Below are 23,802 nucleotides of genomic sequence, written 5' to 3' on the forward strand. Positions count from 1 at the left end.
GTTAAAGTGTTTGTGTAAAACAAGTAATTTTCTGCACATGTTTTAGTTTTCTTGCATTTAGTAAAAAATTCGTTTGTGGAAGTTGTAGGTGTTTCCTTAAACGTTCGTCATGTGTACTTGGGCTTATGCCTATTTCTTGAATAAATTATTACTTATCAAAACAATTGCAATGGTCTAACCGATTGAAATAATATCAACGAGCAAGCGAGTATAAATATAAAAAAAAAAATACGTGACAAGAATCCTCTAATAGTTTTCACTGTATGCTACAAAAAGTAGAAGCTGCCAAGCAGTGATATGTGAATTAGGAAAGCAATGACGTTACCTTATTACTAGCTCCTTGTAAGTCTCATTCGGCAATGAACTGCTCTCACTTATATGTCCAGCATTGGCTACTCCACTTTTCCCAGCACTTGTAGTTGCATTTGGACATTTACTGACATTGAACGTAATTTGATTTGAGTCAAAAGTGAGGAATTAGAGTTATATTCCAAAGTTGGGAGATGAAATTGATTAATTTATAGATATGTTTCCCAATACAAGAATTTATTAAAATCAGCTCATGCCTTTCTTTAATGTTAACATTTTCAGTTCATAGATTAAGGAAATTAAACAGTTTACATCCATATGGTGTCCAAAATGCCCTTTACATATGAGATCATGAAACTTACAGTCATAGTCTCCCCCATCCTATTCGTTGACCAGCCAAATGCTGACAAAATATTTTGTCTCGTCGCAAATAAGGTCTGCAAAAGATTGTGATATTGTTATCATAAAAGCACAAAAGTAATCCAAAAAATAATAAATAAATTAGTTTAAGCACCAGGTAGTAAGAAATAAGATTTATCATGAATCTAATGTTGTGAAATGCACCCAAATTAGCCTCAGTTGGAGGGGAAATGGAAAGAAATAAACGAAATTTTCCAGTTAAGTCAAAAGCCAAATTAGAGCCGCTGCTGCAGAAGTATGCGTGCATTAAGATAAGATAAAGAAAACGAATTGAGTAATATGGAAAAGCAGCAGGCAGTGATATGGAAAAGAACAAGTAGGGAGAAACAAGGCACCAACAACATCACCAAAGTAATTCGTGATGCAAAGTCCATGAGAATTAAAGATGGATTTTAACCAAAGCATCACCAAAGTAAATTCAGAGAATAATGATTTTTTGGTCTAAAACCTTTAGGATATTCTGGAAGTATGGCTAGAAACCTATAGAAATAAAAACACGCACATTATTTAGCTTGACCTCATCAAGGCAAGTAACCAAGATTGGTGACTCCAACTGTGATGCCTTAAACTGTGATGATATCATCCTATCATAACCATATAATGCTAGTAACCAAGATTGGTGAAAGAAGAATAGAAGGATTATCCTTGGGGAAACAGTTGTTATTTTATTAAAATAAAATAAACTATTTATGTAGAAAGGGCTGGGTTGGGTTTGAAAACTTCTCTACAGAGGGATAAGGAAGTGTAAAGAGGGATTTCTGAGGTAGGCAGCAATTTTTGGTTTATTCAGTTTAACTTCATATATAACTAACAAGGAAAGTAGTGAGGTGAGAAAACACAAAACTGGATTTAGCACAAAGAAGTGACAAAAAGGTTGCAGAATATGAATTTGTGGAGAAAAATCCTTTGGTCAATACCTCTCACTCGACCTTTCTATCTATAAAGCATCACCACAGCAGGGATCTCTCTATAATCATGTGACATGGATATTGGGTAACTGAACCAAACACTCCATTAAATCAGACCACTAAATCAGCGAAGATTATCAAACATACCCAATGATGTTTTTCCCAAATAAAACTCTATAAAAAAGAGAAATTTGATGAAAACAAATTTGTGGCAATTCTCTAGTAAAGGAAAAAAAACCATGCAGTGATATGGAAAAGAACAAGTAGGGAGGAAAAAATATTCAGCAGGTGTTAAGAAAGAAAGGATGACGCATTCATCTCTCCTGCTTGAATTGATAGTTTAGATTCTATAGACAATTCGGACCATAAACAACAAATGTAGAGTAAATTTTGTATGGTCATACAAAACACAAAGACATATACTCAACATAAGTATCAATAAGCAAAATCAATACAAGTAAATGTTGTGATAATCTAGCCTAAAAATTCCTGACTAAATAATTCATAATTGGAGCCATGGGAATGAGGTGGTAATATAAGGAAATAGTGGTGACCATATCCACCTTTGGGAAAAAATCGTAGTAGTATGTTTGGTGTACCTATTTATCTTTAGACTATATATTTGGGGGAAAATTGGTTATCAGGCAATATTTGAGGATTGTGAGGAAACGATGCTAGAGATAATAAAATACTTCCTAATACCATGTTTCTTTAGTCAGCCCAGTGCAGACTTTTATTGGACTGGAAAAAAGACTAAGATGTCACAAATTAATTCCCTGGTTTGTATTGACCATACAAAACAGTGCAAAAATCAAGTTATAACATTTACAAACTTTATAAATACAAGATAATTTACAATAGAGATGGGAAATAATATTAAGTTCATAACCAAGAAACATAATGTTGGCCACTATTTGAGAACTCAAGTTAAATAAAATAAAATAAAAACACCACAACAAAATAGAGATCTTCCAAATCATTTTCAAGATCTACATTCCCTGCCTAATAGGTTGCAATTTGTAAAAATATAATGCAAAATTAGTATAGAGAGATATTTGTTAATAATCTTTGATTCTTTTGATAAACACGACTCATAACTTTGAGTACTCTTAACGAATAAAAATGGAACAGTAAAAGAGGAACAATTAGAGGAGTGATTTTGTTTTCCCAAGTTGATGTTGAAAACCAGAACATGAATTAAAGACTGGGGTTTCTATTCGTGACAGGTGCGAGCTGAGAGACTTACCACTACGAGAGTGGTGACAGCATCTACCAGTCCGTGGACAACTCCGACTTCAAACCGCGCGAACCCCTCTACTCATACCCACGAGATGCCCTCAGCCAATGACGCCACATGACCATGTGCTGTCTTCGGTGGAATGCAAGGTCCAACCAGCCACCAGACAAATCCACGAGGTTGGCAACATTGGAAGCTCCACCGAGTCTCCTGGGGTTGAACGTGGTAGATGTAAGTCGTGGGAGTCGTTACCAACTCATGTACGCCGACCCTCTCCTCTCTGTGAAATTATCTCCCTAATTGACCCAACATGGATGTGGTCGATCACGGGAGGATTTCATGAAATGGGAGAAACTAAGAGAGGCAGAGGGAAATTTTGGTAGATTTGGTCTGAGGTGAGAAGAAATTTCCCCGCTGAAATCGGACAAAAGGGAGAGAATGCGCGCCAGCTCCAATTTCCCACCATGTTGTTCATTGAAATGGGTTTGCACATGTTCTTTTTTTTCTAATCGGGTTTGCACATGTGTTAAGCCGTGTAAAATGAGGGTTTTTTTTTTGCGGCGAAATATGTTGGTGGGAAAAGAACTTTTTTACAACAATTTTAAGTGAGCCGTCGGCATGTCGCTGCAACAGAGCGATTCTTTTCCCACAAACCCAGTTTGTGAAATAAATCAAATATTTCCCACCATGGTTTGTCTTGGAAAAGATTTTTGTGGCAAAAAGGCTATTTTGTTGTAGTGCTACCATATCGCGCACAAAGTGAAAATCAATCTCTACATGCTTTGTGCGAGCATGAAAAACTGGATTGGCTGATAGATATGTAGCTCCTATGTTGTCACACCATAAAGTAGGGGAGCCGAGGCTTTAATGCCAAGTTCTTGCAGTAGGGACTGAAGCCATTGGAGTTCAGCAGCTGTATTGACGAGTGCTTTGTATTCCGCTTCGGTGCTTGAACAAGCAACTATGGCTTGCTTTTTGCAACTCCATGAGATAAGGTTCGGCCCAAGAAATACACAAAAACCTCCTGTTGAGCTTCGATCATCCCGAGAACCTGCCCAATCAGCATCTAAAAAAGCTTGTAAAGTAGTGTTGGCTGACTTGCTAAAAGAGAGACCATAGCTGATGGTTTGTTTTAGATACCGAAGTAGACGTTTTGCTGCTTGCCTGTGAGCTAATTTGGGTGAGTGCATGAACTGGGATAACTTATTAACTGTGAAGGCTATGTCTGGCCGAGTGACTGACAAGTATTGTAAAGCTCCAACCATGCTGCGAAATAATGTGGGTTCACTAAAATCCTCACTATCAAAGGAACTGAGACTAGTGGAGGTGGCCATGGGAGTACTAATGGATTTGGCTTCATGCATTTTTGTCTTGAGGAGTAAATCCATAATGTATCGACGTTGAGATAATATAAGCTTCCCTTTTGAATGAAGAGCCTCAATACCCAAGAAAAAATTCAATCTGCCCAGATCTTTAATTGCAAAGTCACAATGTAGAGTGTTTAACAGTTCATCAATGGCACACTTGTCAGAGCAAGTGATCAGGATGTCATCAACATAAATAAGAATATACATTGTGAACTTGGATGAAGTGTGAATAAACAAGGACGTATCCGACCGTGACCCATGGAAGCCTAAGTCCAGAAGTCGATTACTGAGACGTGAAAACCAGGCCCTTGGGGCTTGTTTCAGGCCATATAGTGCCTTTTTCAGTTTACAAACATGGTTTGGAAATTGTGGGTGAATATACCCTTAAGGTTGGGTCATGAAGACCTCATCCTATAGAGTGCCGTGTAAAAATGCATTGTGTACATCAATTTGTCTAATCTCCCAGCCTGAAGAAATAGCAATTGATAAAACTGTCATTACCGTTGTGGGCTTTATCACTAGACTGTAGGTATCAGAAAAATCTACTCTGGCTTGTTGAAGGTAGCCATTGGCTACTAACTGTGCCTTGTAGCATTCCACATCACCATTTGCTTTTCTTTTGATTCGATAGACCCATTTTGAACTAATAATATTTCGGGCATCCGTAGGGGGTACAAGAATCCGGGTACCATTTTTAAGTAACGCATCAAACTCTTGGTTCATGGCATTTCTCCATTGAGGATGCTTGACCGTAGTTGTATAACAGGATGGTTCAACCATCGCAAACTCTGTTTCAGCAAGGAGAGCTTTGGGTATGGGGTATCTGACGGTGCCGTCGGTGTGGGTTTTTGGCTTGGTAATATTGTTCTTCAATCGGGTGAGCATGGGATGCTGAGATGGCTGGGTATTTGAGGTTGGCTGAGAGGAGATTTCTGGTGGGTTCGGGATTGGGAAAATTGGTTCTGGTGGGTTTGAAATTGGGGAAATCGGGTCTGGTAGTGAGGGAAGAGGAAGATGGATGTGTATGGGCTTGATGGGCTTGGGTACGTGGACGGGATGAATGTGATGGACTGGATGCACGCGTGGGTTGTTCTGCTGCACGAGGAGAGTAAGTGTTGGGCCTCAGGTTGTTCTGCCTTTCTAGCCTTGTGCGTCAGGTAACAGGAAGTACCTCCACTGCCCACGCCGTCCTCGTACTCCATTTGCTTGCTGTGGAATTCTATCCATGCTCATATTTTTTTTTTTTTTTTATATAAAATGCAAGGCGTGGGGTACTGAACAGTGAAAGAATTTTCCTTGCTTTACCCTCCGTTCTCCAATGCGGACCACGTTTATGGGCAGATAGTGTTCTTGACCCTCGTCTTCGTAATGGTGGATTCCCACCCCTGTTGCACATTGGGACTACTGCAGAAAAAGAATCTCCCGTGAAGTGGAATCCAAGCAGGGCGCCAGTGCAAGAAGAGACGAGGTGAAAGCTAAGAAATATTGGCTCATGGCGGATCTGGGCCACCTTTTCTGTGTTTTAGTGAGCCTTCTCCACTCAGTCAGCTGCAATGGTCAGCCCAAGGCACAGGGAGAACACAAGACGTTGTTTGTGTTCGGCGACTCCCTTTTTGATCCAGGCAACAACCAGTACCTCAATGATAGCGTAGAAGGGGGAGCACTTCCATGGCCATATGGGGAAACCTACTTCGGTCATTCCACTGGGAGACTCTCCGATGGCCGTCTAGTTCCCGATTTCGTTGGTAACGACCACATATCTCACTCTCTCTCACAAATGCTTTAATTGCAGGGGCTAATTCAAACCGTGTCTGTGACATGCGTGTGGATTTCAACGTAACCTATTAGTTGATTTGTTTGCTTGAAAATCCCAGATAGGGCTCTAAGTGATAGACCTTGATTGTAACTCTCTAATACGGGAAATGGCTGCAGCTCAGTTCGCGAAGTTGCCTATACTTCCACCGTACCTGCAACCAATCACACGTCGATTCACTGATGGGGCCAACTTTGCTTCAGCTGGAGGAGGTGTTCTCGTTCAAACCCACCCTGGAACGGTAGGTGTTCATTTTCCAAAAGTACGACTTGTTTTTGGATTAAGATGTAATAGAATGGTGCTCCTAGAAATAAGGGGGGAATGGCATCAATTGGTCGAAATGAAAAATTACTGAAAGGCGAATCTTTTTCTCATGGCATGTTGCCTCGAAAGAAATTTTGGCTTCGTAGATGCATGCAACTTTTTGCTACTTACTAAAACTATGAAATGAATGTAAACGTAAGCACCCTAAATGTTAGATAAGAAGCTAAACATACATCTGAATGAATACATACTTATTAAAACTCTCACGCTTTGCGACTTTTAAGTGTTGAATACACATTTCATGGATAAAAATTATGCAAATTGAATTGCTTTCTATTTTGTAGTTAGATAAATCTTAACTTTCTTGTTGTCATCTGATTGTTGAGGACTTTTCTCTCGAATACTCTGTTTGAAGTTTGTCATTATTTTTTGGCTTGTTTGTGTGGAGCCTGATTTTGTTTCTTTGCGGCCCAACTTGATAACTGACCAGACAAGAATTCGTTGCGTTTTTTTGTTTTGGAGAATTTTCAATGAGGCTTGGGCCATGGAGCACAAGCTTGGGCCGATAGGCTCTTGAACCGACCCGACTAGCTGATTAGGGTTTACCATGTATTATATTAAACTCTTGTATGACCGCTAATTAAGGTTTTACTCTATAATCCACTATTCTCGTATGGCCGCACTGTGCATTGGAGTCTCATCTGAAATAAAATCCATTGTAGCTCCATGAGCGTAGGCACGTTGTCAAACCACGTAGATCTTGTGTATCGTGTATGATCGATTTCGTTTTTGCTTTACTTTTTCTCTTATAGTTCCCAACAACTATCTTCTGATCCAATATGAAGCACTTGTGCAAAATGAGATTTTACTTTTAGTAGTTAAGGCTGTGTTTGGTAAGTGAAGTAGTTTAAGTCACTATTATTTACAAACTATTCAATACTTTTTCACTACTATACATTACTTTTTCACTACAATTCATATATCATTTGAGATCATCTCAACATCCAAATTTAGATTGACCTTCTTTATTTTTAGATAAGTCTCCCAATGCAGCTAAGCTATTTCAAGTCTGTAGTGAAATCACTGAGGCAGAAACTGGGTGATGTAGAAGCCAAGAAGTTGCTGATGAAGGCTGTATACTTGTTTAGCATTGGAGGAAACGATTACTTTAGCTTTTACACACAGTACCCAAATGCTACTCAGCCGTATCGAAGGCAATATGTGGGCATGGTGATCGGCAACCTGACTAGTGTGCTCGAAGTAAGTTCTTCACTTTTGAGAAATTAAATTTGTGCAAGTATTGTACTGCGCAGACATCATTTAACAATTTGGTCTATGTTAATTTTTAACAATTTCCTTTGAGCAGGAAATACATGGTTTAGGAGGAAGAAAAATCGCATTTCAGAATGCAGGGCCTTTGGGTTGCCTACCGGCCATGAAGGCAAGGGATCCCCAACTTGGTAGTGAATGTGCTGAAGAACCCTCGGCTCTAGCAAGGCTGCACAACAGAGCTCTAGCCAATGTTCTAAAAAAGCTAGAGAACAAATTACCGGGATTCAAATATTCAATATTTGATTACTACAGTGCCCTTGGAGACAGGGTGCAAAACCCTTCAAAATATGGTAGGCTTTGAGCACCATCCCCTCTATATGCTTGTGCCTATAGAGCTAGATTTACCCTAATCTTTTTTGCAACTCTTATCACTGTTTTTCAGGCTTTAAGAATGGAAAGGCTGCGTGTTGTGGCAGTGGAGCGTACAAGGGACAGAATTGTGGAGGAGGAAGAAATGGAACAGAACCATTCGAATCATGCAGCAATCCTAACGAGTATGTGTGGTTTGATGGTGGCCATACCACTGAAAGAGCTAACCGGCAGTTAGCAGAGCTGATATGGAGTGGAGGACCACGTTTCACGGGGCCGTACAATGTGAAACAGCTATTCGAGCATCCATGAGAAAGTACCATATTGTGACTAGTCCTTTCTTATGATGTTTAAGGAAGTTGCAGTCATAGGGCCCTGTGAACCAAACTAAAAAACATCTGTATTTTGCCTTAACCTTACTAATGTTTTCAGCAGATTATGAATTAGAGGTTGGTTGTTAAGTTTGTGGCTAATCTTAGCTATGTCACTAGTAGCAAATATATGTTCAATAAAATATAAATTATTAAATTTATCTCTTCTCGTCAACTTGAATTTTTGAGACAACTGGCGATATCATATGGTATTGTGGCAGAGGTTTTTAAGTTTGAACTATAACTCTACACTTTATCTCATAATTAAATATTCCATATATTTGGTTCACTTATTAAGGAAAAGTCTGATCTATACGTGAGGGAGAGTGATAAGATAAATATGAATTATTAAATTTACCTCTTCGCATTAGTTTAAACTTTTGTACCAAATTACATTTCTTTGACACAATTCTCTCCAAAAATCTAGTAATGGAAGGGAACAAGAAAATTATGGGAAATTTTACACTTCGTTGCATCAGAATCCTCAAGTACTTCTTCCATTTATATCAAGAATTAGAAAAGGATTTAGCTAGCAATCCTACTTAAGCAAACTCTTAAAAACACAATAATAGTAATAATGATAAAATAAAAAATCAAATATTCACATGATACATCCATCACGTGGTGCAAATAACTCTTCGGATTCGGGTAGTGACTAATGAGAGCACATGGTGGTCCTGTTATCGTGATACAGGACCACCATGATACATCACAGTCTCATTTTCACAGTCCCATGCGAATTATTACTGTTCATATTGTACCCTGTCAACTGTTTTTTAAATTTCTTTTTTTTCTTTTCCTCGATACTTTACCATTTACAAATATTGTTTACTGTTCATATTATGGGAAACTGTACACTTCGTTGCATCAGAATCCTCAAGTATTTCTTTCATTTATATCAAGAATTAGAAAAGGATTTAGCCAGCAATCCTGCTTAAGCAAACTCTTAAAAACACAATAATAGTAATAATGATAAAATAAAAAATCAAATATTCACATGATACATCCATCACGTGGTGCAAATAACTCTTCGGATTCGAGTAGTGACCGATGAGAGCACATGGTGGTCCTGTTATTGTGATATAGGACCACCATGATACATCACAGTCTCATTTTTACGCACTGACGCGTTATTGTGACATATGTGAATTATTACTGTTCATATTGTACCCTGTCAACTGTTTTTCTAATTTATTTTTTACATTTCCTGAATACCTTACTATAGATATTGTTTACGAATAATACTTTTTTTTTCTCATCTTAATTGTTGTGAAACGATAAATTTTAAGTGGATTTTGTGCCTGAGGTTTTTTTTTTTTTTTTTTTTAAGCCCACTTTGTCCCCCCCCCCAAAAAAAAAAAAAAAAAAAAAAAAAAAGAAAAAACTAATTTTTGACTCCCTTGCGTTATCTTTCATGCTAAACTTCAGAATACGTAGATTAGATATGTTTTTAGCAAAGCAAATCTTTTAATATTTGGTAGGTATTTAATATTCTTGAAAATTTTAAATAAAAATAAATTGTCAATAATTTTAGACAATAATCATTTGGTTTGGGCTACTTTGAAGTGGGCCCATGTTTCGTTGGGCAAAATAAATCAGGCATTGATCTAAAACAATAACAATTAATACATTCAAATTTCCAATACATGACCCACTCAATCTATCACGTCCCTGCAGTTCATTTTCATTTGTTGTCTTTCTTGTGTTTCTCCAGATAACCCTTAATTAAATTGCTAGTAAGCTATTTTGAGAAGTTAAAGCTGCGGCTAGGTGATGCAGAAGCCATGAAATTGCTAGCCAATTCTTTATATTTGTTTAGCATTCGTGCGCGAACGATTATGAAAACAGTGATTTCCTGCTACTAATTTTTCACAGAGTGTATAAATTTGGGGGAATTAAGGAAATTTGGGTTCCAAAACTTGGGGCCAATAGGATGTATATATATAAAGGTTGCGCCCTTGAGCTAGCCTACAGTCATAGCCAAAATGAACAAAATAGCCCTGTCGTCCTATCTCCTCAAACGCAGCTACCTGGAAATAGAACCGAAAACTCTCGAGTCCAAACTACGCGCATTCTACAACTTCGGTTTTGGCTCAGATTAATGTCCATGCCTAACTAATACAGTAGTTGTGTTTGTTGTACCAAACCGTGTCTACTTAAGAAGCATAAACTTAAAACACAATAATGTTGCAGTGTCTGCTTTTGATCAATACCAACGTGCACAATTATGTGATGTGTCTGAACAATCATGTTTTTTTTTTTCCTATTTCCTTCCCCCCCCCCTAAAAAAAATATTGTTAATATTATTTTTTAATATTATTATTGTTTTGAGATTTGAAAATTTTGAATTGTTTATTATATTTTATGTAAAAATTTTAAAAAATTATAATGATGAGATGAGATGAAACACATTATAAATCCAAACGAGACCTTAATTGTGACAAAGTAAGGAACACAAGGGCCTTAAGAAAAAGATGTTGCTCTTCGTTTAGTCCACAAGAAAAATGAAATGTCATGGTGTCTGCCATACGAAAGAGGACAGGCGAAAGCAACAAGTGAGGCCGAGGGCAAGGGAAGGTAGCGTACGAGCAAACAACTACTCCATCGTCAAATTTCCAACCAATGTACAGTATTTTTCAATCCATGAAAAAGACAGAATATGGGCAAGTGGAGCAGAAGTTCCGGTCGTGTAATTATTTGTAACGCCAACATAAAGACTTAGACCACAAATTAATCAACGCGGAAGATTGGTTTTGTTGCTATGTACATAAAAGGACTTTGAGGAGTTGGGGATAAAAGTGAAAATTAAAAACATTGGTGCGTGGGAAATGAAGTGGCAGTTTCTACGCCGCAAGAGTGGGAAGGGAGAACGAAGAAAGGAGACTCGTGGTTTTAACTTTTACTTTATGAAGAGAGATTGAAAGTGGTATTATTCTGGTAAGGTGGAGAAAGGTAAGCTGCAAAATTCTAGAGCCGTGGGTATCGAATCGAATCCAAGAAGTTTAAGGCCGTGCACTTTGAGATCGAGACTGATTAGAATCATTTAAAAGCGATTCTTTTGACAATTTTTACGCCACCATTTTGTGATCTGATCTCCACGTTCTCAATTATTGGGCTCTCTCTCTCTCTCTCTCTCTCTCTCTAGACTGACTTATCCTCAACTCTCTGTCTTTTCAGTACGTAAGACAATCTCACGGGATCCGAGTCAGGAAACCAACTCGCTGCCCTGCTCATCATATGTTTGCTGACAAGCGTGATGTTGTCGTTGGATCCAACGAAGCGCATTTTATGCCAAACATATAATAATAATAATAAATATTACCAATTTACTCCCTTCCTCATATTGTTACAAAATGTCATTTATTATTATTTTAGTTATTATTCCCTCCACATTTTCCAACATTACTATAAACATATTGAGTTTTCACAAGTCTTATATCAATTATTGAGTATTTTGATGTATTAACAAAATTTATATAAAAAATTGAATGTTATAAGATTTATTTTATATGTCATGTTTCTTATCAGAATTTTTTTTCTTAAAATTAAAATTTTATAAATTATATATTATTATTTAATTGATGTGGTCTTGTAAATGATGTGCACTGTAGACTTAAAGATTGAATAACTCGTTTCTTATATGATATATTTATCAAAATTTTAATAACAATTTTTAGTTGCCACGTGTTTGTTACGACTAGCGAGTTTTATTATGGTTTATTGGTTTTACCCTCGGATGGTGTGGATAACTAGGAGTAAGACGAACATGCAATACCGATTCTCCATCATGGTAAATGATTGTTTTGACCTGTGGAAGACACAAGGCCGCGTGGGCGTGGCGTTGATGTCGGGACTCGGCTCAAGGAAATGAGGTACCTTGCACAAATCCAATAACGTGGGTGGGTGAAGATGAAACGTCCACGTAATGCCGCGTCATTATGCCAGTTGTCTCCAGCTACGTTTAGGATCTGGCTACGTTGAATAATCTCAGACCAGTGACGGAGGGCTGCCGCCTGCCGACTGGCGCCATCCTTCTCCATTCTTTCCACAGCCGTACGATCACGGCTTGTAATCGCTTCTTTTGTCGCTCTATTTAACTACTGATATATTTTATTTATTTATTTATCTTTTCAAATTAAGAATTAAGAAAAGACAGAAGGTTTCTTATTAAAAAAATAGAAAAGAAAAGACAGAAGGTCATGAAGGACAGGGCTGCCCCACCGGTAAGGGTGTTAAATTTCGTCCTCCGCAAATCGGATGGATTAGTCTACCTCAATTAATTATCTTCTTTTTAAAAAATAAAAAATTACTACAAATATAAATAAATTATACAAAATAAATTTATAAATTAATATAATTTTATAATAAAAATAATTTTACAATCCGACTTATTATATCAAATCATATCAATTTAAGAGTTTATTTTTAAGTAATTTAACTAAACATTTTCAAAAAAAAAAACAAGGTATGGCAGCGTTCAAGTTAAAACGACATGTAACATGTCGTACAAGTACATTTTGAATGCTTGCAACCAAGACCTTTCTAAAATGTTTTTATATTGCAAAGCCACATAATGATGAAGCAAAGCCTTATATATTGCAACATTATTATTTCTTTTGGTACGCATTTTTACTATTCTTTGTTTGGTACGTTTTTTAAATGGTTTCAAACGTACTTTTACAGAAAGTATGGTATTGGTACATATAGAAAGTCATACCTTAAATCAACTTGTTTATTGCATTGGATTATAGTGTGAAAATTGGAAGATGTTCATACGTATTTGACCAAATCGAATATGTTATAATTAAATAAATTTTAAACTTTATGCAAAATATTAGGACAGATAATCTTTATTTACAGATAATCCTCTGCAAAAAGATGGGATAGATAAATAAAATTTTGGATGATGTCCCGTTTCGGGTCGGGCGAACAGTGCTAGAGACTATACATTATAAATACTAACATTTGGAAGGATTGATTTGTAAAATTAAGAAAAAAAATTTCTAATTTGACACGTGAAATTCTAAAATTTGTCTGCATTGTATTGCTTGTGAATAGTGATAACTTTTTCTTCTCACTGTTGAGCTCCAAACATATATACCAGACAATTTACTACCTAATAATTAGTCTTTGTTTATACAACGTGCCTTATCTTCTCTCTACCTTGGTTAAAGAAACTAAACATCATATCATTGGCCCAACACGCTTAATGATGTAAACACGGCAATGCTGAGGAACCTTTCAATGGTACAATCCGATTACCCATTAAAAAAACATGATTATACCCTCTCTTCGATTTCATTTTATATAATAAAAATAAATTTATAATATAATATATCACATCAAATTACGTCAGTTTATAAATTTAATTTTATAATATTTGTTGTGACTAAAATATTTTACCATTTTTTTAAAAAATAAATGCAAATTAACTTCTAAATGGAGAATATAATCCTCTGAATGTCATTTTTATAAAAAGCAAGGTTCGTATTTGGTGTGATTGTAAAGATTGGAATTCCAACACACAAGCTTATATAAAATCCGTAATTAAATTACAACATTATGTGATGCGCTTCTAATCAAGACGAGGGTATATATATTAGCATATTCTCCTTTCCAAGTGGTATTAGATTTCTTTCTAGAGGGACATTCATTATTGGACTTTGCCAACATCAATTATTGAAAAGAAAAAAAAAAAAAAGGAAAGGAAAGAAAATAATTACAGTCAGATAGAGATCAGAGGCCAAGCTATATATATAAAGAAGAAGAAGTAATTATTATTATTATTGTAATTATTAATCTAATTTATGTGGATGCAGTAACAGGGGCATTCACTCTCTCTCTCTCTCTCTCTCTCTCTCTGTGGCTGCCTTCCTTCATCACGATCTATCGCCTCTGAGCTTCGTTTTGCTCTTTCTATTGCGTGTTTGTTTCACTGTATATGTATTTGAACATGTATACAACGGATTGAGTATTTTCCACTGTATTTGCGTTTTTTTTTTTTTTTTGTTGTTGTTTTCGGTGATTTCTATTTGTTTGTCCGAGTGTTGAGAGTGAACCCGAGCTCCTTAAGCTCGGGGATCCGGATCATGGCGACGGAGAAAGAGCTCCACAACTGGACTGATGAGGAGGTCGACTACAGCTCTCGCTACTTGCAGAAGTTCCGACTCTATGAGACTCGCTCGGTATATACTATATACATACATCTTCTTCAGCATTGGCTTGCGATTTTGATTTGTTTCCACGGCTGTGTGGGTCAAGTTCATGTTTCTTATAGTTTAATTTTGTTTTTTTTTTTAATTTATATATATATATATAAAAAAATCTTTTATGCAGTTTTGAAATTATTGTGTTGTGCATGGTATTTTGGAAATCTATATGCTGTTACTCTTGTTCGTTGGACTTGATTTATTTGAATTTTATGTGTGAATCTACGCGACTGAAGTATTATTATTTTAATTATATGTTTGAAGTCATATATGATATATGCTTGGTTTATTATTTTTGCAATTATTTTTGGCCGAAGGAATTTTGGTTTAATGATTCGTGCTTTGGGCATGATTTGGCAATGGTAGTGGAGTTAGATTTTGGCTTGAATGCGGTGTGTGGAAATGATCCAAGTCAAAGCGTGATTTATATATTTGCTACGTTTCCGTGTATAGCTGGAAGATGATGGATTATTTGTGTTCGTTTCTGATTGTTGTCTTTCTCCGTGTTTTTTCACGTTTAGAGTATCCTCAGCGTCCCAGAGATCTACGTTTTCTCGTATATGATATTTTGGAATTCATATTTTGGTGTTAACTGGCAAACATATAGATTTTCCACTGCGATGAACTATCAGACTATTGACACTGGTTTTTAACAACCACGATCTTGGATTTGGGCAATGCTGATTCTATATTGGCTTTTACTAATAAAACAATGTTCCTTTTTGCTCTGTCTATTAACTTATTATCCTACTTCGATTGTTAGTTTTTCATATTTGAATAATAGTAATGCAAATGTTAACATGCCATCTACATGCAACAGAACTTTTATATGGTAGGAAGAGACAAGAGCAGAACAATCTGGAGGGTGCTAAAGATTGACAGATTGGACCCTTCTGAGATAGACATTCTTGAAGACTGTACAACCTTCTCAGAAATTGAATGCTATGACCTGCTAAGGAGGATTCATGAAGGAAACCAGTGTACGGGTGGACTTAAATTTGTCACCACTTGTTATGGAATCGTTGGTATGTTACGTCTATAAGAGTTAAAAACTGTGCACACTTTCTTTCTCAATCTTTGAGCGCTCATGGTGTTTCTTTTGATAATAGGGTTCATCAAATTTCTAGGACCTTATTACATGCTGCTTATTACAAAAAGAAGGAAGATCGGTGCAATTTGTGGGCACGCAATTTATGCCATTGCCAACAGCAGAATGATTCCAATTCCAAATTCTACTGTGCTGTCCCAAATGGCTTATTCTAAGAATGAGAACAGGTCTTTTGTCCATCCTGCATGTAAATGTAATATGCCCTTAGTGCTTCTAAGGAGACCTAAGAGGGTAGCAATCAGATTTAAAGATTTTCCATTGTACTTGGATGAGAATTTTGTTATAGTGTTGTTCTTTTCTCTTAGTTTCAATTAATTCTTCCTGGGATCTTCTTAGTCCCCCATCTTTTAACAGTATATAAGCTCTGCATTTTGGAGCTAATCTGCCACATTTGTATTCACCACTCAGCGTGAAACCAATGATGTGGGCTTCTTTGATTCAAACTTATCTCATGTTCCTCTGGTAGTTTATAGTAATTATAAAAAGAAACCAATGATGCATCTCCATTGTTTCCTGAGTTATATAGAACCTGAATGTTATTGTTGGATCCTTCTTTGTTTATACTTTCCGATAGAGGCAGGCTATTGCCAGTTTGTTTCCTGAAAATGTACAGGGGCAAAGTTCATTGCTGTTGTGATGTAAATATAACATGTTGAATGAGACAAGGTATCATCAGGATTTTGCAGGGATAATCCACATTCTTTCCTTTCTTTTTTCTCATCTATTTCCTGGTTAATGTATAGTTCAAACAATTACTTCATGGCATTTTTCCCTCTTTGTTCAAGTTATTAGATGTATATTGATACTTGTTGCCTTTCTTTTCCTGGTGGACATAGATACAAGAAGCTCCTAGGCACAGTGGATCTTACGAAGGACTTCTTTTTCAGCTACTCGTATCATGTCATGCATAGTCTTCAAAAGAACTTGTGTGATAATAAGACAGGAGAATCCCTTTATGAATCAATGTTTGTTTGGAATGAATTCTTAACTCGTGGAACTCGTCATAGCCTCAAGAACACACTATGGACAGTCGCCTTAGTGTATGGCTTCTTTAAACAGGTATGGAATATGTGACTTGACTAATTTATATGGGGATTCTCTTATCTCTTTACTTCTGGCAAGTCACCACCAAGAAGGGTGCACGCACAGTTGAACCTTTTTTGGCCATTGTTTCTCTTTTATTTGTTTCAATTATTTGTCAAATATGCTCATCTTTGAAAATTGTTGTTTAAAACCACCACAACCATCCTCATTTTGCCCTCACTGGGGTCAGGACAGGCTGTTTAAAATGATTTCAGAACTGAGCATTAATACAGATAGTTCTTATTTGTTTAATTTTTATTTTATTCACATATAGCTGTTTTCTTGCTGAGCCATCCAGGACGTTGGCATATATGTTGTCCACTCCCAATAATTATTCAAAGCGAGAATAATTCAGTTAAGGATACTCTTTTTGGAAAGCTAAATGGCTTACCCTTGGGCAGATTAAAGGGTACTAGTGTGTACATGTTTCTGAAGTTGGGAGCACATGTATTTTTCTTGATATTTATTTGAACTGCAAAAAAGTCAATTTAGGAATACACATTGTAGCAAGTCAAACTGCTTGCTTGTGCTAAAACTTGGACAGTGTAGTGTCATACACAGACTTGCCACCTTCCTCAATTGTTTTTCCTGGATTTATGCATGCTATTATGTATTAGAATGAAAATTGAAAAGTTTGGTTTTATTTTACTCTTTTATGTTTTGGTTTTCCAGGTCAAACTTTCTGTATCTGGCAGGGATTTGAACGTGACCCTAATTGCTAGGCGCTCACGTCATTATGCTGGCACCAGGTTTGGCCACTGCTCAAGAATACCTTCTCAAGTAGTTATTTGGTTAAGCTACATTCTCTTGATATTGCATGTGGTATATTTTGACTCTCACCTCCTTGACCTATTGCCACAAATATGCACCTATAAATGGTCTAGACAGGCCACGTGACCATTAATAACCGCTTCTTTGTCCATTCAAGTTGACTTGTGATGGTAAACTCTGATCTTTTCTGGCTTCTTCTGGATGCACCCGAGCTCTGTAGTAGGCCACTGAGGAGATTTTCCCTGCACATGTTATGCTTTCCATTTACCATAATAAGGTTTTCTCCTCTAGACATAACTCTCACTTTGTCTTCCCATCTCCTGGAGCAGATATTTAAAACGAGGTGTCAACGAGAAGGGTAGAGTAGCTAATGATGTTGAGACAGAGCAGATTGTTTTTGAAGATTCTATTGAAGGACACTCTTCACAAATAAGTTCGGTTGTGCAAAATCGAGGTTCAATACCCCTTTTCTGGTCCCAGGAAACTTCGCGATTGAATATCAAGCCTGACATTATATGTATGACTTTGGCATATTTCTTTGTCAGGATAACTTTTTAAGTTCTGTTCATACTTTGCTGACATCTCTTTCTGTTTCCAGTATCAAAGAGGGACCCTAATTATGTAGCTACAAGACTTCATTTTGAAAATCTTGCCAAAAGATATGGAAATCCCATACTTATTTTGAACTTGATTAAGGTAGGCCTTTCTGCATTTATTGAGAAATCCTGTCATCATATTTCCATCCATGCTCATATTATATGCTCATCTATCTGAATTTTAGTGACTTTTGAGGTATGATTTCTGAGCTCTTCGTTCATTTTCTTTGCCTTTTGTTATAACGGTTGGTTACTAACAGACTCGTGAGAAGAAACCTCGAGAAACTATTCTTCGTGCTGAGTTTGCAAATGCTATCAGGTTTATTAATAAAAGTTTAACTGTGGAAAGTCGCCTTAGGTTTCTTCATTGGGATATACACAAACACTCTACAAGGTGCTTCGATTTCCCCTGGCTTATGTAAAAGCTTCAAGTTTTCTTGTTATTTCAACCATCACTGACATTAATAGAACCTGTATTATTGCAGCAAAGATACAAATGTGTTGACACAACTGGGGAAAGTGGCTGCTTATGCATTGAATGTAACCGGCATCTTCTATTGTCAAATAACACCAGATTTAAAGCCAGAGGGTTTATTAAATTGTTCCTACTTGGAGTAAGTTCTTAACAAAAAGATGCTACCTTACTGAAATTGCTATTGTGATCTATTTATACAACATTTCAGTCTTCCCATATTAGCGTGCCTGAATTCCTGTGTCTAACAACTTTATGTTATTGACAAATATTATGTCCCTCCCCCATCCATGGGTCTCACTGTTTCTAGCTTGTACAATCCAGATGAGACAATGGAGTGGAACAAAATTCCATTTTGACTAAAGGTTATTATATGCTTTTATTTAAAACATTTTTTGCAGGATCACATTACTATGTAAGCTACCATAGCTTCCTGAGGCTATCTTATAAGGCTTCGTTTCAGTATTTGCCAATACTGCTTAAAAATATTTTTTTGTCAATTACACTGCTGACACCTCCGTATTGTTGCAGGAGTGAAAATAATGGAGGTAACTACTCTCTGGAGAAGCTTTCCAGTAGAAATGAAAATTCTTATAACTTGGGAAAACAAGCTAAAAATGGCAGTGGTAATGGTGATGCAAGCGGGGACCACCTTGTCAAAACCCCAATGTTTCAAACAGGAGTCCTAAGAACCAATTGCATTGATTGTTTGGATCGCACAAACGTAGCACAGTATGCCTACGGACTAGTTGCCCTTGGCCGTCAGCTGCATGCTTTAGGATTTTTAGATTCCCCGGACATTGATCTAGATAACCCTCTGGCAGAGGATTTAATGGGAGTTTATGAAATTATGGGTGACACACTTGCATTACAATATGGTGGTTCTGCAGCGCACAATAAGGTACATTAATTTTGTGTTTGGAAAAATTGGAAATCAATGTTGGATGGTTGTATAAATAATAACGTGAAAATGTGTGACAAAAAGAATTCAAACCTCTCCCAACTAAGGCCTTTGGCATATCAGTTGATTTTTTTTTTTTTTTTTTTTTTGGTTAAAGCTGGGAAGTTACTTTAGTTCCTGATTAGATTTAGCACTATCATCATTCAATGATTGTGCATATGTAATGCTAAACAGATATTTTCCGAGAGGCGAGGCCAATGGAAACCCGCAACTCAGTCGCAGGAGTTTTTTAGAACACTGCAAAGGTTTTATAATAATACATGCATGGATCCTGAGAAGCAAAATGCCATTAATTTGTAAGTCAAACTATCCCCTTAGTCAGAACCCTATTTTATTTCTGTAAAAGACTATCTGGGGATCTTTCTAGTTGAATCCATTATACTTGGTGAGTTGGCGTGAGAGTCGAAATGCATAATTTGACCACGTGGTTGTGCAGGTTCCTGGGTTACTTTCAGCCCCAACCAGGTAAACCAGAGCTGTGGGAGATGGATTCGGACCAGCACCACAGTGTTCGCAAGAATGCCCCTAATTTTGTTGATGAGAATATTAGGTATATACTTTTTTGTGTTGCCATTATTCTGTCATTTCAATTTGATGGAACTTTTGAGAGAAACTTCATATGCTGATAAACAATAAAATGTATGTACAGTATTCTTTTAAGTCAGAATGGAAAGGATTTCGTTTAGGTGTTTGATTGCTTCAAGGAATTAGGGAATGGAAAGAAAATTATGTTACTTGGGTTCCGTAACCATTAAAAACTAAACCTAGTCTCTATGTTGCATCATCCAAATTGGAAGGGAAAGAATAGTGGGCCTACTGGGAAGGGAATCCCTCCCCTCCCTTTCTACCCAACCACCCCCTCACTCTTCTGTCCACCCTCTTCCTCTTCTTTTCCCCATCAAAAACACAGAACCATTTTTTTTCCCCCTTTCTGTGGGTAAAATGCATTTCTGTCGCTTGGATGATATAATTGGAAGTACCGTACTCAATTATCTTTTTTGTAGGGATGGGAATAAATGTACAGTTTGTCTTCTTTTTTTGTAATGATAGAACTTCTTTGAATTACTGATAAAAAAAAATGATAGAACTTCTTTGAAGAAAAAGATTTTGCTTGTCCTCAAATAACTTACCAAGTCCTATTGCTTTATTTGTAGATCATTTATTAAAAGATCACTATCGGATGGCAATATTCATTGCGAAAGGGATTCACCTGTGGTAAGCACAGATGTTGGACACGAGGAGCCTTTGTCTGAAAAATTGCAAGAAAGTAACACTGGTCATTCAGAGTCAATGCCAGAGATCTCGAGTTGTGAAAGTGCTATATCCTATTGTAGGTCTGTTGATTTCTCATTTTTTAACTTGCTTCCATGTGAAGCTGCTCAAATGATTATTTTGGAACTATGGGCCTTCATCTGCAGCTCATCCAGTAAATGTTGGTTGTCTTTTGTAGGTTTACTCCTTCAATGTCTCGCAGGCAGCTCTTTAGAGATATGCTAGAGGACCAAAGCCCTGAAAGTGAAAACCTTTGTTATGATGACCATGGTGATGCATGTACCTGCTCAAATTTGCTTGATGTGGACTGGCTTTCTTCATCTGGAAATTCTTGTGAAGAAGAAATATATGAAAGGTAATTCTCATGTATCTGGTATGCCTTCTGCTCTGTCACAGAATGCAAGGATCAAAACATTTCATTTTTTGCATCTTATATGCACATTCATTATCGTTAGCCATTGAAGTGATAATCTTCAAGTGACATGAAGAAGATTTATGTTAAATTTACAATGTGAGAAAAAGAAATTTCTCTTGTTATGCAACACTTTTACCCGTGGTGTATGTGAGTTGATGTTACCTTGATTTCAAATCAAAACAATAAGATTAATTTTTTGGTGGCAATCTGGTAAGTAAAATCACTCCACTTGATAGCCCTGTCCGAACCAATCAATTCCTTGAATTGGACATCTTTGTATGAAGAAAGCTTGTAAAGAATCAGAATGTGTACTTAGGTGGAGTCAATCAGTACTTGGTCGTACTCCCTGTCTTAGCTTCTTTGCCCGACCCTAGGCCTTATATTGGGTAGATGCAACAAGAGAATGTTCAATTGTGAAGTTTTAATGAATGAAATATTTTTCTTTCTGCTGTTTTTGTTTTCTTTCTTGTTGGGAATCTTAGGTTTTGAACCGTGATTTCATCCTCCACCTTTTTCTTACTTGAGAATGCGTCATTTAAGTTAAGAGTTCACTGGCAACTGACTACCGATTTATTTGGCTGCAGGTCCAGCACCGGCCTTTCATCAGAAAATTTTGGGGATGGACTGAAACTTGACACTACCACATCTGCAAGCGAGACTAGTTCCAGCATGAGGGTAAGTCTTTATCATCTTGGTACTGGCAATTTATCCAAAGTTGCATTTGGACGTTATCGAGAAAGAGTTTACAGGATAGAATTTTCCCCAAAGCAATCATTGCAGGATTGAAAAATGATTGGCGTTGCTGCATAATGTTTGACGAAGACTTTAATTATTTTTCAATATGCGCAAGGAATTTCGAAAATGGAAACATCATTTATGCATGGAGAAATGATATCTATTTGCAGTTTTAGAGTGTGCGAGTCCCGCACACATTCTTTGAAAAAAGTGAGTAAATTTGGGATCTATATAGAAAAATTTATTTTTTAATAGTAGACTATATTTTTTTTCAAATGAAGGACGTGGGGCTTACACACTCAAACTATATATGGCATTACTCTTTCTGCACGATTCCATTCTCTGATATGTTACTGCAACATTACCCAGTCTCTCTAAACTTGGGCCCCGAATTTATGACCTTGTTCATATCACTCCTGGTATGTACATATGTACCCATACACATACATATATCCATCACATGTACAGTTGCATGTATATGCATACAATTACACTCAAATGCACATAACCGAGTAAATCCCTGATGAAACGATAAAATTCTAAATGGACCTATCAATGAATTTAATACTACATTTTGCTGGTTGGAAACGGGTAATGAATTCCATTGGTACTTATTTAGGAAAGGAAGCTGACTGGAACAGAGATCACGGATGATGGTGTCCATCCTGGATTTTCTGAAAGTTTTGCGAAATGGGTAACTGATGGGGGAGTACTGTTACCACTAAAGTTCACCTAAAAGTCTGTCACTACATTTATTCTCACCGTCGTCTGATTCAACCCATCCGAAGGATGTGGGTTGCCGTACAGAATAAATATGAAGATAGCAATGAAAAGAGAATGGCATTAGTAGCAGATACATTCTTGTACAGACAATTCATTCTCAAGTCGTTTAAGATTTGCCAGCATTAATTCGATCACGAGTTAATCTTCCACCTGGACATGATATATCAAGTACAAGGGTAAATATCATCGGCTAATTCGTTCTGCTGCTCTCGACTCCACAGCATCTTCTAGGTTCTAAACTCACGAACTTGATTCTGTAAATATGATATGAAGAGCTCTTAACTCCATAATTCCTCTAGGTTTTAAACTATGATCAGAAGGTTCTTGACCTTGTGTAAATGCTCATGAATAAGGTTAGAACTTTTCCATTAGATCTCAAACGCACAATTAGATTATAATTTCTTTTGATTTTTTTGTTTATATGGTAAAGCAGATAATGGTGTCCCATTTATGGGTCGGTAGGGATTTTGACCTCGAATTACTGTGACTATTAATGCCTTGTTCCATAAAAAACACAATACAGTAAAATATGCGAACACTGTCGTATTTTGTCTCTAGATACGTTTGAAGTTTGATCCATTATGGTCGGCGTGGCAGCAATGCCCGAACCTAAACGAGGATTAATTACTTTTGAGAAATAATATATATAAGCTACAAATACACAAGTCCCATGCAATTTCTTTATAAAAAAGTAAACTTAATCCTGAAAAAGTGTGAAAAACTCTTTTCTTCTTATGGAATCCACATTTTTACAAAAAGTTTGTACAAGATTTGTACTTAACATTACTCTTACTTTTTGAATGCTTAGAGTTGAGATTCTTGAGAAAAAAAGAGCAGTATAGAATTTACCTCAACCATTGATTTCAACCATCGTTTTTACTTAATCTATCCAATGGATTTTCCATCCCTTTTTTACCCCTTTTCTTGCTATGCGTTCAAAATTTTGCAATGTTAGTAGCGACCAAGTGTTCTGTAAATACATTCCTCCACCCAAGGCCAAACGTACATTTGAATTATCTTATATATCGATTGAAACTACACATCAGAGAACAGATCTAAAACCCACA

General features: G+C 36.7%; 3 protein-coding genes across 4 annotated transcripts; 2 read left to right on the forward strand and 1 right to left on the reverse strand.

Annotated features, from left to right (window-relative positions):
• Positions 1 to 3,701: 3,701 nt before the first annotated feature.
• LOC121247545 (uncharacterized mitochondrial protein AtMg00810-like) lies at positions 3,702 to 5,126 on the reverse strand. The gene is made up of 2 exons (XM_041145904.1): positions 4,743 to 5,126; positions 3,702 to 4,577 (listed from the first exon to the last, which is right to left on the reverse strand). The coding sequence occupies exons 1-2, from the start codon at positions 5,124 to 5,126 to the stop codon at positions 3,702 to 3,704; spliced, it is 1,260 nt and encodes a 419-aa protein (XP_041001838.1).
• Positions 5,127 to 5,497: 371 nt separating this feature from the next.
• On the forward strand, positions 5,498 to 8,487 carry LOC121260186 (GDSL esterase/lipase 1-like). Of its 2 annotated transcripts, none has more exons than XM_041162037.1 (5): positions 5,498 to 5,986; positions 6,174 to 6,295; positions 7,372 to 7,578; positions 7,685 to 7,940; positions 8,033 to 8,487. In XM_041162037.1, the coding sequence occupies exons 1-5, from the start codon at positions 5,734 to 5,736 to the stop codon at positions 8,269 to 8,271; spliced, it is 1,077 nt and encodes a 358-aa protein (XP_041017971.1). In that variant the 5' UTR covers positions 5,498 to 5,733; the 3' UTR covers positions 8,272 to 8,487. The 2 variants fall into 2 exon arrangements, with proteins under 2 accessions (XP_041017971.1, XP_041017965.1); XM_041162031.1 differs by having other exon boundaries at positions 5,499 to 5,986; positions 7,354 to 7,578.
• A 5,617-nt stretch (positions 8,488 to 14,104) lies between these two features.
• Positions 14,105 to 23,106, forward strand: LOC121258086 (phosphoinositide phosphatase SAC2-like). Its single transcript, XM_041159445.1, has 16 exons — positions 14,105 to 14,515; positions 15,360 to 15,564; positions 15,649 to 15,814; positions 16,484 to 16,706; positions 17,403 to 17,479; positions 17,831 to 18,018; positions 18,100 to 18,197; positions 18,358 to 18,491; positions 18,583 to 18,711; positions 19,101 to 19,470; positions 19,705 to 19,826; positions 19,967 to 20,080; positions 20,685 to 20,864; positions 20,981 to 21,157; positions 21,802 to 21,892; positions 22,572 to 23,106. Exons 1-16 carry the CDS (start codon positions 14,420 to 14,422, stop codon positions 22,686 to 22,688), a joined length of 2,487 nt encoding a protein of 828 aa, XP_041015379.1. The 5' UTR covers positions 14,105 to 14,419; the 3' UTR covers positions 22,689 to 23,106.
• Positions 23,107 to 23,802: the final 696 nt, after the last annotated feature.

Source organism: Juglans microcarpa x Juglans regia, chromosome 1D (assembly GCF_004785595.1).
Source record: "Juglans microcarpa x Juglans regia isolate MS1-56 chromosome 1D, Jm3101_v1.0, whole genome shotgun sequence".
Classification (NCBI taxonomy): Eukaryota; Viridiplantae; Streptophyta; class Magnoliopsida; order Fagales; family Juglandaceae; genus Juglans; species Juglans microcarpa x Juglans regia.

What these genes read in the sequence shown, in the direction of transcription:
- LOC121247545 (XM_041145904.1), bottom strand. Translation starts at nt 5,126, where the DNA reads ATGCTCACCCGATTGAAGAACAATATTACCAAGCCAAAAACCCACACC. An exon ending in TAGTGATAAAGCCCACAACG is followed by an intron (nt 4,578 to 4,742) that starts GTAATGACAGTT and finishes AAACTGAAAAAG; the next exon opens with GCACTATATGGCCTGAAACA.
- LOC121260186 (XM_041162031.1), top strand. Translation starts at nt 5,734, where the DNA reads ATGGCGGATCTGGGCCACCTTTTCTGTGTTTTAGTGAGCCTTCTCCAC. An exon ending in TTCAAACCCACCCTGGAACG is followed by an intron (nt 6,296 to 7,353) that starts GTAGGTGTTCAT and finishes CTTTATTTTTAG; the next exon opens with ATAAGTCTCCCAATGCAGCT. An exon ending in GCAAAACCCTTCAAAATATG is followed by an intron (nt 7,941 to 8,032) that starts GTAGGCTTTGAG and finishes ACTGTTTTTCAG; the next exon opens with GCTTTAAGAATGGAAAGGCT.
- LOC121258086 (XM_041159445.1), top strand. Translation starts at nt 14,420, where the DNA reads ATGGCGACGGAGAAAGAGCTCCACAACTGGACTGATGAGGAGGTCGAC. An exon ending in TTTGTTGATGAGAATATTAG is followed by an intron (nt 20,081 to 20,684) that starts GTATATACTTTT and finishes CTTTATTTGTAG; the next exon opens with ATCATTTATTAAAAGATCAC. An exon ending in AGACTAGTTCCAGCATGAGG is followed by an intron (nt 21,893 to 22,571) that starts GTAAGTCTTTAT and finishes GTACTTATTTAG; the next exon opens with GAAAGGAAGCTGACTGGAAC.